At 50.8% G+C, this 15408-nt stretch overlaps 8 protein-coding genes across 8 annotated transcripts; 5 read left to right on the top strand and 3 right to left on the bottom strand.

Moving 5' to 3' along the window:
- Positions 1–1043: 1043 nt before the first annotated feature.
- On the top strand, positions 1044–1997 carry M438DRAFT_372532 (putative 14-3-3 family protein ArtA; the record flags this gene model as incomplete). The annotated part of the gene is made up of 4 exons (XM_029908354.1): positions 1044–1104; positions 1157–1463; positions 1519–1831; positions 1890–1997. 4 exons carry the CDS (start codon positions 1044–1046, stop codon positions 1995–1997), a joined length of 789 nt encoding a protein of 262 aa, XP_029763113.1.
- Positions 1998–2013: 16 nt separating this feature from the next.
- M438DRAFT_159083 (uncharacterized protein) lies at positions 2014–2361 on the top strand. Its single transcript, XM_029899032.1, has one exon. It carries the CDS (start codon positions 2112–2114, stop codon positions 2307–2309), a length of 198 nt encoding a protein of 65 aa, XP_029763112.1. The 5' UTR covers positions 2014–2111; the 3' UTR covers positions 2310–2361.
- A 516-nt stretch (positions 2362–2877) lies between these two features.
- On the top strand, positions 2878–3908 carry M438DRAFT_313692 (uncharacterized protein; the record flags this gene model as incomplete). Its single annotated transcript, XM_029902572.1, has 1 exon — positions 2878–3908. One exon carries the CDS (start codon positions 2878–2880, stop codon positions 3790–3792), a length of 915 nt encoding a protein of 304 aa, XP_029763111.1. The 3' UTR covers positions 3793–3908.
- Positions 3909–5021: 1113 nt separating this feature from the next.
- Positions 5022–6076, bottom strand: M438DRAFT_159032 (uncharacterized protein). The gene has a single exon (XM_029899031.1). It carries the CDS (start codon positions 5824–5826, stop codon positions 5212–5214), a length of 615 nt encoding a protein of 204 aa, XP_029763110.1. The 5' UTR covers positions 5827–6076; the 3' UTR covers positions 5022–5211.
- A 1367-nt stretch (positions 6077–7443) lies between these two features.
- M438DRAFT_352993 (uncharacterized protein) lies at positions 7444–8832 on the top strand (the record flags this gene model as incomplete). The annotated part of the gene is made up of 1 exon (XM_029906832.1): positions 7444–8832. One exon carries the CDS (start codon positions 7444–7446, stop codon positions 8830–8832), a length of 1389 nt encoding a protein of 462 aa, XP_029763109.1.
- A 100-nt stretch (positions 8833–8932) lies between these two features.
- On the bottom strand, positions 8933–11081 carry M438DRAFT_343344 (acid phosphatase). The gene is made up of 2 exons (XM_029904962.1): positions 10815–11081; positions 8933–10602 (listed from the first exon to the last, which is right to left on the bottom strand). The coding sequence occupies exons 1-2, from the start codon at positions 10859–10861 to the stop codon at positions 9264–9266; spliced, it is 1386 nt and encodes a 461-aa protein (XP_029763108.1). The 5' UTR covers positions 10862–11081; the 3' UTR covers positions 8933–9263.
- Positions 11082–11085: 4 nt separating this feature from the next.
- M438DRAFT_291671 (uncharacterized protein) lies at positions 11086–13122 on the bottom strand. Its single transcript, XM_029901755.1, has 2 exons — positions 12808–13122; positions 11086–12750 (listed from the first exon to the last, which is right to left on the bottom strand). The coding sequence occupies exons 1-2, from the start codon at positions 12892–12894 to the stop codon at positions 11482–11484; spliced, it is 1356 nt and encodes a 451-aa protein (XP_029763107.1). The 5' UTR covers positions 12895–13122; the 3' UTR covers positions 11086–11481.
- Positions 13123–13397: 275 nt separating this feature from the next.
- M438DRAFT_372528 (uncharacterized protein) lies at positions 13398–15141 on the top strand (the record flags this gene model as incomplete). Its single annotated transcript, XM_029908353.1, has 2 exons — positions 13398–13640; positions 13693–15141. The coding sequence occupies 2 exons, from the start codon at positions 13398–13400 to the stop codon at positions 15139–15141; spliced, it is 1692 nt and encodes a 563-aa protein (XP_029763106.1).
- Positions 15142–15408: the final 267 nt, after the last annotated feature.

The raw sequence follows: 15408 nt of genomic DNA, 5'->3' as shown, positions 1-15408 counted from the left end.
GAAAGATGCACTTGGCATGATTCATCTATTCAGTCCTGAGCTTGGAGTCAAGGGTCAGGCAGAAGTCGTGTCGTGTCTGTAAACAAAATGCACGCTCTTCCCTGTCGATCTTCATCAACGTGTCTTGCTGTGGGCAGCAGCTCGATTGGAGCCGTCAGGACGCGTGTTGTGACAGGAGGAAGTTGGCAGAGATTCACAGGATAGCAAGCAAGCAACACATGTACCCTAATTCAAGATAGCTCCCTTCAATTCAAGCCCAATCGAGAACAAAGACGTGTCCTGGTTTGTGCGGGATAGCGCCTGAGAGGTGGAAAGTTCCAGTTCTCCAGCGATGATTGGCTCCGTCATTTCGGCTGGTTGGCAACCGCTCCTCCCCCAACTTCGCCCATCACAACTGCCCCTCGACCTGCTCCCTCCACAAACAGGACCACCTCACCTCTTTTCGCCAAAAAAACTCGCCCTTTCCACACCTTTGCACTTTCCCAAAAGGTAAGACACTCCACTCTTTGTACCTTGCACACATACACACACAGAGCGAGCCTTGATGCATGCGGATACGGACACCCCTTCTGTCAGAGTGTATAATGGACGCGTGGCTGGGCAAACACATCGAGAAACAAAGATACCGCGAAACACAAGCTCTTGCAGCAGCTATCGCCGACGATCTTGCGACAATAAAGATGCGCGGAAAGAGGAAGGCGCTCCCCAGCAGCTGTTTTGGTTGATGCGCTCATCGCAATACCCGCCTACCTCCGAGCCCTCAGAGCTTTCACCAGCATCGCGACTTCCGTCACAACAATTCTGCACGTGTTAATCGCGCTTTCTCGTCAATTGCGACCCGTCACTGTGTTTGCCCGCGACAAAACACCGCCATTCAACAACTTCAAAGCCAATCTACTTTCACACCGCCCCTGGCTCGCTCGTTCTCACCTTAACTACTGCTTTTGACCCACAACCCTTACCACACTTCGACAATGAATTCCATCCCCATCAGAAACGCTAACAGCATGTCGCATCAGACTTCACATCACACAACATCCAAGATGGGTTACGAGGATTCTGTCTACCTGGCCAAGCTCGCCGAGCAGGCTGAGCGCTACGAGGGTAAGCTCACGATCTCTGTCCCACAACATGCGCAAAGCTGACTCCAGTCCAGAGATGGTCGAGAACATGAAGAACGTCGCTTCCGCCGACCAGGAGCTCTCTGTTGAGGAGAGAAACCTCCTTTCCGTCGCCTACAAGAACGTCATTGGTGCTCGCCGTGCATCCTGGAGAATCGTTACCTCCATCGAGCAAAAGGAGGAGTCCAAGGGCAACGAGCAGCAGGTTACTCTCATCAAGGAGTACCGTCAGAAGATCGAGGCCGAGCTCGCCCAGATCTGCGAGGACATCCTTGCCGTTCTTGACAAGCACCTCATCCCCTCTGCCCAGAGCGGCGAGTCCAAGGTCTTCTACCACAAGATGTTCGTACCACTGAGCACCTGTCCTGTCCAGTCGCAATACTAATGCGCCTCACAGGAAGGGTGACTACCACCGTTACCTCGCCGAGTTCGCCCTCGGTGACAAGCGCAAGACCTCCGCCGACAAGTCGCTCGAGGCTTACCAGAACGCCACCGAGGTTGCCCAGACCGACCTCGCCCCCACCCACCCCATCCGTCTCGGACTTGCTCTTAACTTCTCCGTCTTCTACTACGAGATCTTGAACTCGCCCGACAAGGCTTGCCACCTCGCCAAGGCTGCCTTCGACGATGCCATCGCCGAGCTCGACACCCTCAGCGAGGAGAGCTACAAGGACTCCACCCTCATCATGCAGCTCCTTCGCGACAACCTGGTACGTATTCCTTGAAGCACCGCTATTTCTCTCGTCAATTACTAACAAACCATCACAGACCCTCTGGACCTCTTCCGAGACTGAGCCTTCGGGTGACGCTGCTCCTGAGGCCAAGGAATCCGCCGAGGCACCCGCTGCCACCGAGGAGACCAAGGCTTCCGAGTAAACGCAGTCAATCATACCTATTTCCTCCCATTTTAAAGAAAATGGCGGATCACGTGATCATGGCAAATGAGAACAGTCAAACCCAGGTGTTGTCTCTTTCTAACAGAACTCGATCATGGGGGCGGGCCAAGGAGAGATGGTTCTTTTTCTTTTTTCTTTTTTCCTCTCAAGTCGATTTTCTTGTTTTCTGACCCCCCAAGTCTTTTATTCTCTCCTTTGCACGGTTCCTCGATGGTATTTCTTGGGTCGTTGCTTTAGGGAGAGGGGGCAACGGGTGAAATTTGGGGATGGGCGCCCAGTAGCAGTCAATTGAAATCATTAGATTCCATTTCACTACCTATCCATTCTTGCCAGTGGACGTCGTGCTTGAATGTGTAGTTCTGTGAATGGCCTGAGCTGACTCGAAGCAGGGGCAAGTCAGCTGCATCGTGCCTTCCTCAGCCAAGTTGAAAGCAGCTCGATGGTCGTTTCAAACTTCATTGTGCTCATTCCGAACACTGCGTACCTTTCTACATTCAGCGCAAACCACCCAGCTTCACAAGTAGACCAGCCATCGCATCAGAAGGTGTCAGTCGTTTGACACAGCTCGAATAGCATCCATCACATCAGCTTCACTGGCCTTCACTTTGCCAAAGTGATACAACACTGCCTCGACCTCACCCAGTCTGGTCGAATGGCGTCTACGAAAGCTCTTCCACCTCAGCTACACTTCTCGAACTCTACAACAACAATCACATCAACCACACAAGCCAGTGTTCTCGATCTCATAGATCAACAGCACATCTCATCTCACATCTCCAATCAGTTGTAAGCCTCTCATGCTTGTTCAGTTGCGCATTGTCTTGTCTAACAACGTCCAGTGTCTCCATCAATCAAACACTATGTCATCTACCAATCAATTCACCGGCCCTAGCGCTTCGACCGTCGCCATGAGCGCTAGACAGGAGTTCACTCCGGAGCAGCTTGAGCGCATCAAGAGTGTGGTCGATTGTCTGGTCACCTCTTCTGGTCTCGAGCGCACACCAGGCTCGGCCGTTGCCGACTTTCTTCACACCCAAGATCTCATGAGCTGCCGTACTGGCCCAATCACACCCGTCAAGCAGTCTCCGCCTATCAGCTTTCTTGATCTGCCAGCCGAAGTCCGCAACAAGATCTATCGTCATTGTCTTGTTGTTGGCAGTGTCTTTCCGCGTCGTAAGGCTGGAGATAGCAGAACTGAATCTTTCAAACAACATGAAATGCCTCAGACACAGCTTTTTCTCGTCTGCCGACAAATCTTCCATGAGTCGGCGCCGATGTACTTTGGTCTCAACAAGTTCGTCATCTCGTACGGACCTGCAAGCGAATGGCCATGGTTCGACCCCCTCAAACTACGGAAGAGCCCAGTGTCACGTTTTGCATACGAAAACATCAAGTCGATGAGCATACCCTTCCATCTTATGGATAACTACATGACGATACCCGAGTTGTTCGAATATCGCTATACAGACGATGTTGTGGAACGCCGACTTGTAAGCTCGTGGGAGGGACGTTGCGGGAAAATGGCATCGTTGGAACTGGATCTGCTCGAAGTGTCCTTTGAGGGCTGTAATTGTTTCAGGTCTGGCCGACGCTTGATCACAAGAGCATTGGAACACCTATTGGATGGCGATATGAGTGTACCTGAGAAAACGGTCTTGAGGGGAGTTTTATCCACAAACGAGGTTGACGAGACCAGAACGCACATTGAAGACAATTTTGAAAATGAGCCAGAAGACAAGGATCCGGAGGACCCATGGCAGATCGTTATTTACTGATGTTGAGGGCAGGACCGTAAGGAACAAGGCAAGAGCGTGGATCATCAGACAAACATCATCAGCATTGGTTCGGCTTCATAACTCATCACCTGTATATCTCAAGAGCACAGATTCCGAGTCTCTAAATTCTCCTCCCAGTTTTTCGAGTACGTGCAGTATGTACCACTCCTAATCATCTACGACGATGTACGAAAGATCTCTCCAACTCTCAAACGTGGTATATGTCCAAGGAGTGATCCATCATAACGTTCTATCAACAGACTTTCGCTGGACAGTATCTGATTGTAAAAGATTCTATATCTTGACAGTCAATCGTGGACCATGACACGATTAAAGAGATGACATTGCCACTGTAGACAATAAGAGATGACTCTGGGTCCCTGGCCCCGTCTCTCTTTTTCTTCTTTGACGCTCAGATACCTGCTTCAGTACATCTACCACGATGGAAGATCCTGGCTGCAAATCGACTTGATAACAAAAGTAAGCTTGATCGTATATCCTGCACCAGTATTTCTCACTAGAAAATCTGTGAACAGCGACAGATGTCTTTCACCTTGACAACTTTCATGCGGACCAAGGAGGATAGAGGTCGGAGGTCTGTATAGTAGCAGTGGCAAATCTTTTATCAGTTTGAGGGAGAACAGTTAGTGGAGATATCTCAAGTCGGAGCCACCCTCGTCATCCGAGCGAGGTTTTGTTGAGACAAGAGAAGTATGATCAGAGTGACTTCTCTTGTGGAGCAGGCTTCATACTGCGATGGCAAGGTCGCACCGGTTTGGAAGAAAGGTCACGATTCGGTGGACATGAAAGACACGACTGAAGAAAAGAGGAAAGCACGCAACCAGAGAGGGAGCAAGCGACGTTACGAACATCGAAAGAAAGAAACAACTCACTCGAGCAACACAAGCAATTTCAAAGAGAAAAGAAAATATCATACCATTCTACCTACCCCTTCTACCCTCCATCTCACCACAAAAAGAAGCAAAAGAAAACCACCGTCCGCGACGAGTGGGAAGAAACCGGCGGTCCGGTTTACTTAATTGAGTTCAGGCGCGTGGTGGGGATCGAACCCATGCCAGGCGCCCTTTGTCGAATGTCGGCGACCAGCCAAGTGGGCCAAAGCACACCAGGCGAGAAGGTGGGGCCCTTGCTTGGCTGGGGACAGAAAGAGAGGAAAGGAAAGAGTATATAAGGGTTGGTTGGTTGGTTGGTTGATTGGTGGGGCTAAGGGGACGGGATTGTGTAATGGGTGAGCAAGTTTTGGATTTGAAGCCGAGGTTTGGGGGTTGGAGGTCAGGTTGCTCGTGCTGGGTTGATCTTGGAGGATAGTTGTCGGTTAGGACGGGGTATTACTCTGACGAAAGAGTCTCGAGGATGAATATGATGTTGAGAGAATGAGTTGTATGGATAGTCTGTAGTTTATCCAGCCATTCTCTGCTCCTTGACGCCCTGGAGTATCACCAGTACTTTCTCCACGATCTGATCTTTGGCATTCTTCTTGCCATACACTCGGTTCACTCTTCCCACTGCACCACGAAGGCAAGACTCGACGGCGTGATCGAAGCGAGCCTCACCGTCCCAGAAGTCAGGGGTCAGGGCTGAAGTCTGAGTGAGCTTGTACGTCGGCGGTGCGATGTTCAGCGCAGTGCAGAGAGCAGGTATGAGCGAAGATGCCGCGGGATATGGGGATGGCGAAGGCTGTACAGGCGGTGCGCCAGCGGCAGCAGGGTCGATCTTCGAAGGAACAGGTAGCGGGGTTCCAAAAGCCGGGACAGCAGGAGCGACGGCGTGTGCAGAACGAGTGTGTAGAGCAGGTTTACGCAACACTCCCTCTTCACGCAGGGCAAAGACAGTGGCACGAGCAGCGGCGGTCTTTGCGAGCTTCTTACTCGAAAATGCGGCATCCTGGTCGTGATGGGTCTGGCCAAGGATAGAACATGTTGCACCGAAGCGCTGGGGGCCGAGTTCGTAGACAGAGTACTCTGGTTGGTCGCGTCCGCCTGCCTGGCAGAATTCTGTGATGTTGTTAGACATTGTATTAGACGGAAGGATGCGAGAATTTTGTTGGTGGAAGGTGCGACTCTAAAATGTTGACGTGGGAATATACAAAGCACAGGAAGTAACGTCCGTCACCACTTTCCCACAACCATGTTTGAATCATGGACAGCTATCACAAGGCAAGAAGCCACGGGTCGTGTGGTTTGAAGATCATCACGTCTCCTTTGGCCAAGATGTCTCATGTAAGGAGCTTTGTACATTGTTCATGATTCAAACATGATCGTGGGACAGCAGCGGCAGCATAGCGTGTAAAGAGCATCACCAAACTTCCTGCATAATCCTCCTGGCCTGCACGTCAGACTTGTAATTGCTTGTCACAGATCACATGTCGAGAGGACATGATTATCTGGGCTCCAAGAGTCATGCGGTGGTTGAAACCAGCAAAGCCCTTGTGCCGAATTGCAGCGTCTGTGTTTGAAGTTGACATGCAGGTCGGAAAGAAGACGTAGGACGATTGGTGATGTCTAAGATGGGGGTCACAGTAAGCAAACTTGGCAGCACGACCTACCATGCAATACACCAACCCAGTTCTCAGCCATGTCGATCTTTGTAGCAGTGAGCGGCAATAAGCCATTGTCCTTCGGAGCCTTCTTAGGAATAGGCTGCGTCTCTAGCCAGGCCAGAGCCATCTCCGCGGCCTTCTCTTTGGCGGCCTTCTTGCTGCCAAATGTGCCAGGCGCTTCAAAGCTCTGTATTTCCTGGTCGCCGTCTAATAGCCTGAGAGAGGCCGAAAAGGCGTACGGGGGACCCTCCTCAAAGTCATAGTCGGTACGCAATGCGCGGGTCTGGCAGAGATGGTTGACCTTGGCAGTGCAGTCGCCGCGAGGTTTGGAAGGGAGAAGTGCGCGTGGAGCTGCCGATGAGGACGAGCTTGCTGACGTGTTGAGTTTGGGACGTTTGCTGGAAGGAGCGTCTTGAGATGAGGAAGCTGCTCTTCTCACTGCCACTTCGGCATCGAACTTGGCGGCTGAGATGAGGTCGAGGCCTGGGATTTGCGACGATGGTGGAATCGAGCTGGACGACGACGGTGGTATCGAGTTGGACGACGACGACGATGCTGGTGGATGCGTCATGGTGCTGTCCTGGACTGTGGTGTGATTAATGAATGGTCGACTGGTTGTGTCACTGATATAGTCCATGGTGATAGTTATGAGCGGTAAAGTTGGAGTGCGGCTGCCATTGTGAGAAGAATTGTTGATCATGCATGTCTTGATCGCGCCTTCCCAATGTGCAGCTTTCCCTCGCTTGACTCTTGGACCCTGTTCATCCTCCAACGCCTCTGTCAACGGCTATCTCATTCACCAACACCAGCCGTTCCTTTTCAAATAATTGTCCGGTCCACCAATCTTGATCTCTTCATGATATAATCATCCATGTAGTTCTCTCTCGTGCAGTCGAGGTAGGTGCTCATGGCTCGGCTAACTTGTCCATGTGATCGCCATCTGCATGGAATATCGGTTGCAGTGGTGATGGCTAGCTTCATGACTCGCCATCTATTTTCTTTCGCAAACAATGTCCTCTATCTTTCCATCTTGATTCTCATTCATCTGTATTCCCGGAGCCTCCTCAGGAAAAGTGGACATCAAAGCCAACATGCAACAGCCCAAAACGCCCAAGCAGTTCACCTCAGGCCAGCTCAAGCGTATTGAAACGGCCATACTGGAAGAAAATATAAGGGTGGCAGCTGAACAACGTGAAAAGGAGTGCGAACGAGATAGACAAAGAGAAAGAGAGGGAGATGGAGAAGAAAGTGGGCATGAGGAGGAAATAAGGCCAGGATGGGTGCCCCTACATATCGACCCTATGAGGATTTCCGCCTTGCTTTCAATGCAAGACATCAAGAGGCAACCTCGATCATACAAGATACCGCGAGGCCAATACTTTCCCTTCCTGGACCTACCAACAGAGATCAGAAACATGATCTACGAGAACCTCCTTGTGGTGGGAAAGGTCTTCCCATACCCGAAGATGGATGACCAGCGTTGTGAAGATATGGACAAGTACGATCACCCCGAGCTTCAGCTCCTCCGAGTCAACAAACAGATCTTCGAGGAGAGTGCTCCCATCTTCTTCTCCAAGAACAAATTTGTTCTGGCCCATGGCAAACGCGATCGATGGCCACATGCCTGGCCGCTCTGGGACCTTCCAAATCCCAATAGGCCAGAACAACACGACTTGCCTGTCTCGGCTATGGTATTCAAATATCTCAAGCAGCTGAATATTTCCTTCGACAGCAGGGATGTTGAAATCACGCCCAATCTAATCAGTTCATGGAGAGCCGAAGAGATAAAACGGAGCCCAGACTTCGGCGACCTCCCCGAGAGAGAGCAGTGGGTGCGCTTCAACGAACAGTACGAATATGCCCGGTATGAGTTTTGGGTCCAACGCAATGAGCTGCTTCACTACTTGAAGCTTGATCTCTTGGAAGTGGACTTGACCGATTGTTACTCCAGTCTATCATTTCAGAGGGCGGCGGGCGACGTCTGGCCCTTTATTGCAAAAAGCAACCAGGACAACCCTCCCAAGCATATCATAGTGTATGGTCTCAAGGGCCGGCAAGAGGGCTGGATGTACAGAATGGGCCACAAAAGGCACAGACGGTTGAATCCAACTGCGTATCTGAACATGTACGCTGTGATAGACGAAAGTCCCGAAGAGGCCTACGGTCATCCCTCCAGGATTGATTGGGACAACCTTGACAGGGGTTCTGAATTTGACAGCGGTGAAAGCCATCCACCTGTATTCTATGCTAGTGAGCCGGGCGACTTTGACGACGATACAGGACATTCTGATACCGGTACAGAAGATTCTGGCAACGGTTCCAGAGACCATGACAGTCATATGTGGGAATCTGATGATGACATAAGAGAGCCTCACCTTGATACAGAAGAATCTGACAGCGACACTGAACCCCCGAGGCGCTTTAGACCTCGGAGAGTCTATCCCGATCAGACTGCGGAGACGGCAATAACGATTGATTGATACTGTCAGAATCGCAATATAGCTTTATACATGTAGATACAGCGTAGATAGATAGATAGATAGATGATACTCGTAGATACCAGATCATAAGTTATTTGGTTCCCCATCCTTGCAAGACTAAATTTTTCTTGAGAGTATCACCATATCATCTACACCGGTATTGACTGCCATGGTGTCATTCTACTTTTCCCCCATCGTGAGAACAAAAGAATCAAGAAGAGAAAGAAACGCCACGATCACCAATGTCAGACAAGCACAGTATGCCATAAACACCCCATTGTGAGATGACCAAGTGCACTTGTCTTGGGCAAGACCACCTCTCAAAACACACGTACGCGCAACCGCCTTTACCTTTTACCGAGTAGCAAGCCGTAGAGAACAAACGCTTCTCGTTTTTACACAAACGTGAATTCCGTTCTTCTGAAAAAAATCTAAACAGCACAACTTGCCCAACCACCTCCACTCCTCGCGAAAGCCATACTATCCACAAAAGCACCAAGCCCACATCTACCCAACCAATCCGCACCACACCCTTGCAAAGGGATAACCCTATCGTTGACAATAACCCGAACCATCTCCTCTTTATGTCCCAAACATTGCAATTTCTCAATATACGCTCTAGCTGCAAAGGGAACGGTGTAAGCGGCTGAATACCCGTTGCTTTGCTGTGCAGTTTGAAGCGTTGTGTTGGAGAGGGGAGCAGTGCTGTTGTATAATCCCATGGCGAAGAAGATAGCGGTCATATCGTTATCATGGCTGAAATCCGCATATAGAGCTCTATCGAGCGGGAAGGTGACAGGGTTGGAATCCAAAGTGGAGTTTGTAGAGGTATGATCCTGGACTGCTTTTTTGGTAAGACGGGCGATGAGTTCATTCGTGAAACCAATGCCTTGGGTGGGGCCGAGAGGATTACCGGCACCATAGCCATAGTATTTGTTTAGCGATTCGTAGTAGCCGTAATCGTGCCATTCTGATTCTGTGAAGAGAGAGCAGAAAGGGGAGATTGTGCCGTTGGGAGAAGCGACGGTGTTGAATGGGCAGAGATCCATGAGGTAGATTATTTCGGTTGAGGTGAGGTTTGCTCCGGGGAGATCGGTATTTATTCTCTTTTGGATGGCTGGGACGAAGACGGAGACCCATGTCTTTTGGGCGGCGTCGGCGATGGTGGAGTCGGGTCCGTTTTCGAAGCTGTTGCAGAGGTCGTGATTGAGCGTGTTGTTGCTGCCAGCGGCCTCGCTGATGACCACGTTGATGGAAGGGTAATTCTTGTTGGCCCACCAGTCTCCAGCTTTGGTCTGATTGAAGCCATCAATCCATCTCTCTGCAGATTCCACAACACGATCCTCGCTAGATGAACGAACGAAAGGGACACTCTTGCGAGCGAGATTCGCATATCGCTGGTAGTACTTGATGCCCGAGTTCTCCATCTGTTGTCTTCCAAAGTCTGTCAATTGGTCGGCACCAAGGGTGTACTCGTAGTCATCGAGGAATGCATATTTGCCAGTGAAATTGGCGACATTATTCTGGATCTTGATGATGGTCGAATTGTACTTTGCAGTCTTGGATGCCGTAGGGTCTCTAGCTCCATGTCTCGACAAGATTTGCGCAAATGTGACAGAGCACGTCAAAGGAACATCTGCAGGGATCTCTGATGGGACTGAAAAGTATGGCGAATATTGCCCCCAAAAGTGAGATATCTGTGGCTGACACTGATATCCACTCTGGACGCTATCGCATGCCTGAGGTTTTGGGATGAGGAGTGCTGAAGAGCTGGTGTTGTATTAGTATCTATCTCGAATCCAAGACGTTCCGCATGATCGTCTCAATTCGATCAAGACTCATACATGACCAAGCAGACCTTGCTACAAGATCAAAGCAAGTAAGGTCCAAAGATTTGTACAGAGTGTTGATTGTTGGTCGTAAGGTTGTAAAAGAGAACGACGGGCACGGAGGATGCAATGAGGAAAGAGAAAGTGATTTACCTTCCAACAACGCCCAAGGCGAGAAGACCTGCAGCAGCAAAAGCCATACTGTAAAGCACAAGACGAGAAAAACACTTTCTTCTCCCTTCATCTTCGCGACCATGGAGGTCTTTATATCCCTTCCATTTCGCCCACAAAGGGAGCACGTGGGCGGGCTTATTCGCCATATCTGTAGGGCAAGCTAGAGTTTGCCGATACCGATTTGCGTGTCTCTAGCCCGCTTCAATATGCAGTCGTAAAGGTCGCGGAGGCATATCAACACGGCATATCAGGGTGGAATAGTGAAGTCGCGAGCGAGTAGTCAAGTCTCGTCGAGGCATCCAAACACGTGGTAAGGGCACAGACCATATATACTCTTCATTAGGGTTGATAATCACATTCAAACCACATGCACACGCGGTAAAGGCAATTAAGATGAGGGCAAAGAGTAGATCTTCACAGTGCGAGGTCGGAGAAGAGAGAAAGAAGTGGTAGTGATTTATGCCTTGGTATCAACTTTTGAAAGTATGCCTAAATTCACCTAACGCCGGCGCTAGTGAATGAGATGAATGCAATTCTTCGACAGTCTCTACATAATACCCAGATAGAAAAGATTCATGCAAGTCATGTCGAAACGGAAAACCAAAACAGAAAAAGCATGAGGAGGAGAGGTCGTGATATATGGTGGTTAAGTCGTTTCTTCATCAATGGTCGAGGCGGTCGTTGGTCTGTTGGCTGGGAAGTTGAATTGGCGAGGAGACTCGGTTGGTGATGCCTCATTGATGCGAATGCTCGGGAGACGGACAATTTCGGGCAGAGTGGTCAGCGGGCTGCTGTTCTCACTTCGACGAGTACTGTTTGCCCTTGAAAGTGAAGGTCTCGACGAATGGATCTCCTCGTAAGGAGGGGCTTCTTCAAAGCCCATAGTGTCGTAATGCGGCAGCTCAGGAAGGGGTATACGACTCTCGCCCAGATCAGCATCAGCTCGAGGAAGCTGAGGGAGCTGAGAGGTCGAGGTTCTTCGAAGACTCAAGTTGATTGAATGGGCCCGAGAATGAGCGCGCGAAGAGCGTGGACGAGAGGAGGTATGCTGAAGAGAAATGACTTCAAAGTCACTGTCATCTGGGTCGGCGCTATCGGTGGTGAGGACGGAGGTGGCAGATGCCATGCGATGATGGGTGGAGAAAGAGCCGCGTGACAGCCAGGGCCTAAGAGGAGCAGCAGTGCCTGTGTTGGATGCATCATTGAGCAGAGGCCTGCTGTCCGACTCTGTAGAGTTTGCTCGTACACGAGAACCGTCGTGACGGGCAACACCAAGGTCACCGTAAGAGACAGCACTAATTCGTCTCTCTCGGGGTCTGGCGTTGTGCTCAGCAACCATTGAGTTTGAACCGTTGGCACGTTCCAGAGTAACTCGGAGGGCGGTCTCGTGTCGCAGAGCGTTCAAGGCGTCCAGATCACCTCGGGCGCGTGCTTCGCGACGACGGCGACGACGGTCTTCTCTCTCAGCAGCCTCCTGTCTGCGTGCCTGACGGATCTGCCACAGTGACTCCATCTCGGCTTCTCGCCTGCCTTCCTCCTCTTCGTTCGTCTCTGGAAACTCAACGACGGTATCCATGCCAGCTCTTTCGCCTTCGCGACCAAGAACACCCTCGTTTTCAAGTGGTACGGCGGAATATGCGGGAAGAGTGGCGATACTACGAATACTCGTATGCCTGTTGACAGCAGCTTCGGGGTCCTGGGTCATCTCTCTGGCAGCAGCAGTGGTAGGCTGGCTTTCATTACGACGGAAGGGCGACAAGATGGTCTGTATCCATGATCGGCGTGGATTTTGAGCACGGTTACGAGCGCGAGCGTCGGCCTGGGCTTGTCGAATGGCCTTGGGTAGTCGGATACTCCGTAGAACGAAGAAAAGGATGATACCGAAGAGGAGAGCGGCACCAACACTGCCTACGACCTGTCATACATGTCAGATGTGTGAGGCATCAACAAGCGCTCTTCAACATGGACTTACGATAGCAGCTTTGGTCTTCTCGGACCCGTCGGTCGTCTTGAGTGCACGCTTGGCCATGGCGACCGTGTCTGATGCTATGCGCAGCATGCCGGAAGGGCTGGCGGGCAACGATTATAAGAAGTGCAGACAGTCCACAAGACCAACCCCAACACGCCGCACGGACTTAAGGATGGAGCGACGTGAATAACGATGACGCTAGGAATGGCTGAAGTCTCGCAACGGCCGCGGGATTGCAAGTTTTGACACGCGACTGATGTCGATGGTATCGAAGTTGGCTGGTTGTTCAAACACACGGACGGTGAGGAAGTAAACACAAGTCGGTCTTTGTTCGAAAGGCCAAACGGCACGCATATGAAAAGAGACCCAGAATAGATATGAGGAGCGGAACCTCGCGGCGGCTTGGTTGGCGACTTCGTGTACCTGGAGGCTGTGCTTGCAGTGTGTGGCTTACCGGCGCGCCAATCAAATCTTCTATCTATCGTTCGAGGTCCGCTTCTGCCAAGCTCTTCTTGTAGCCGCCCCTCATCAAGCTTCCAAGTTCCCCTTTCTTCGAGCAGTCCATCCAGGTCTTCTTGTCCTGAAGAGCAAAGATGGACTCGCAACAAGCTGGCATAGATGCGAAAGACGCTCCTGCCGAAGGAATTGTCCATGCCGCCTTGTCAAGGAAACAGCCACCTCCAGAATCTCCTGATGGCATCAAGACGCGTAGATGGATCATTTTCTGCTTCTGGGCCATTGCAGGTCTGCTAGGCCTGCCTATTTGGTACGCCACGACTACTGTGCCCCGCGCCGCACTGCCCTTGGAGTCGATGGATGCCTGGGCTTCAGGTCAGGTATGCCTCGCTCTTTCGGTCTATCTTGTAACATCCACTAAACAATCAAAAGACATGTAAACTCGAATTCCCTGTGCATCTTGTCCTTGCTGCTAGCCATCTTGATACCGCAATTACCATCGATCTTGCTCAACAGGTTCAGCGAGGCTTGGACAAACAGAACAAGTCTCCCATTCACCGCTTGCGAGTTATCACATCGGGACACAGTACTGCAGATCAGTCAGCAGACGCGCCATATATTGACCCTTTGTCATCCTCGGCTATCACCAGTCAAGTCGCTGCCACGGTCAATCTCGTGCTTGACACATCCTACACTCAACCCCTAGCCAAGGTCCAGCCCTTTGACCCCATCCTTGACATCTACCACGGGTCGTTGTCGTCGACTCAGCCCTCAGATGTATCTAATCTGGCTGACTTCATTGCGAACGAACTTCTGAAGCTGTTTGCGGAGGAGCAGGTCACTCTTGACTATCTTTTGACAGGACAGACCACTCATCATGAGTCATCTGGAAGCATCGATTCCTCATCAATCATCGAGAACTACAGGAAAAGATCTAACCGTGCTTTCAAGTATGCCTCGACTTACCATCTGACATTCTCTCTCTTCACCGGATCAGCATCACCCTCCGCATGGGACATTAAAGCAGCGCTAGACGAGTACTTGGGTCCTTTCTTGGCCTCCTTCTCATCGGTCAGCAAGTTCAGTGTCGACACTCAAGTGCAGCTGTATGCATCTCTTTCTCCTTCACTACACGGCCCCCAATATGACGAGGCATCGAAGAAATGGACACTTCTGCGTTCCGATTTGAGTGCATTCATCAATGCAGCGGAGTGGCCTCTTAGTCCGAGCATCGGCGTTGGACCTACTATCAACTTTGTTGCTTACGTTCCGTCTCCCAAGCAAGCTCCCATGGTGATCCAAGAGACCGGTGGGACTAGTTGGCTGATTCCTCAATGGGGCGGTGTTCAAATATTGAATCCTTCAACAGACCAAGGAAACAACACTGCCCTCACTAAACAGGATCTCGAGCCGGTGATGCGCATTTTCGCAGAACAACTGGAGTCCCTGATTGGTCTGCCGCAATCACCATCTTCGCTTCCTCTACGACTTTCGAGTCTAACACGTGAGAGAGCAGCATCGCTTATTCTGTCGGCATCTTCGACTCTCGGAGCATTGTCTAGGCTGACGCTCAAGCTGACCAGCATTGCTATTCCAGACAATGTGGCTGATTCGGTACAAAAGACAATCCACCATCTAGAAACTGCCTGCTCCCATGTTCATGAAGGTCAATACGACACTGCATTGGAGCATGCACGAATCGCTGAAGCCCATGCGGAGCAAGCCTTCTTTGAACCATCCATGGTTGGTCAGGTCTACTTCCCTGATGAGCACAAGGTCGCAGTCTATGTGCCTCTGCTCGGTCCCATGGCAGTACCTTTGGTGATGGCGGCACTAAAAGAGTTCAAGCAGTTCAAGCAGGCACGGGCAAAGACTAGTTGATCCACCAATCGATCGTTGTTCAAGAAATCTTTATCAGGTCTATAAAGACGATCACTATAAAATTCGGGTCGACAGCCATTGACGTTACGGTGTAAGCAGTCTTGTCTGGAGCTGAGAAAGAGTCTTTACCAACTCTGGCCAACGTCAGCAGCTGAGATACAATCACACATCATTTGACGGTCACGAAGCTGGAGTAGTAGTCATATGCAGCCAGAAGAACTGCAGGGATTGGCTGGCTCTGGAGCCGTCTTTCGAGCTGTTAAGTTC

This window comes from Aureobasidium pullulans, assembly GCF_000721785.1.
Source record: "Aureobasidium pullulans EXF-150 unplaced genomic scaffold scaffold_4, whole genome shotgun sequence".
NCBI classification, from domain to species: domain Eukaryota; kingdom Fungi; phylum Ascomycota; class Dothideomycetes; order Dothideales; family Saccotheciaceae; genus Aureobasidium; species Aureobasidium pullulans.
Note: the sequence above shows the minus strand (reverse complement) of the source record. Positions and strands in the feature narration are given on the sequence as shown.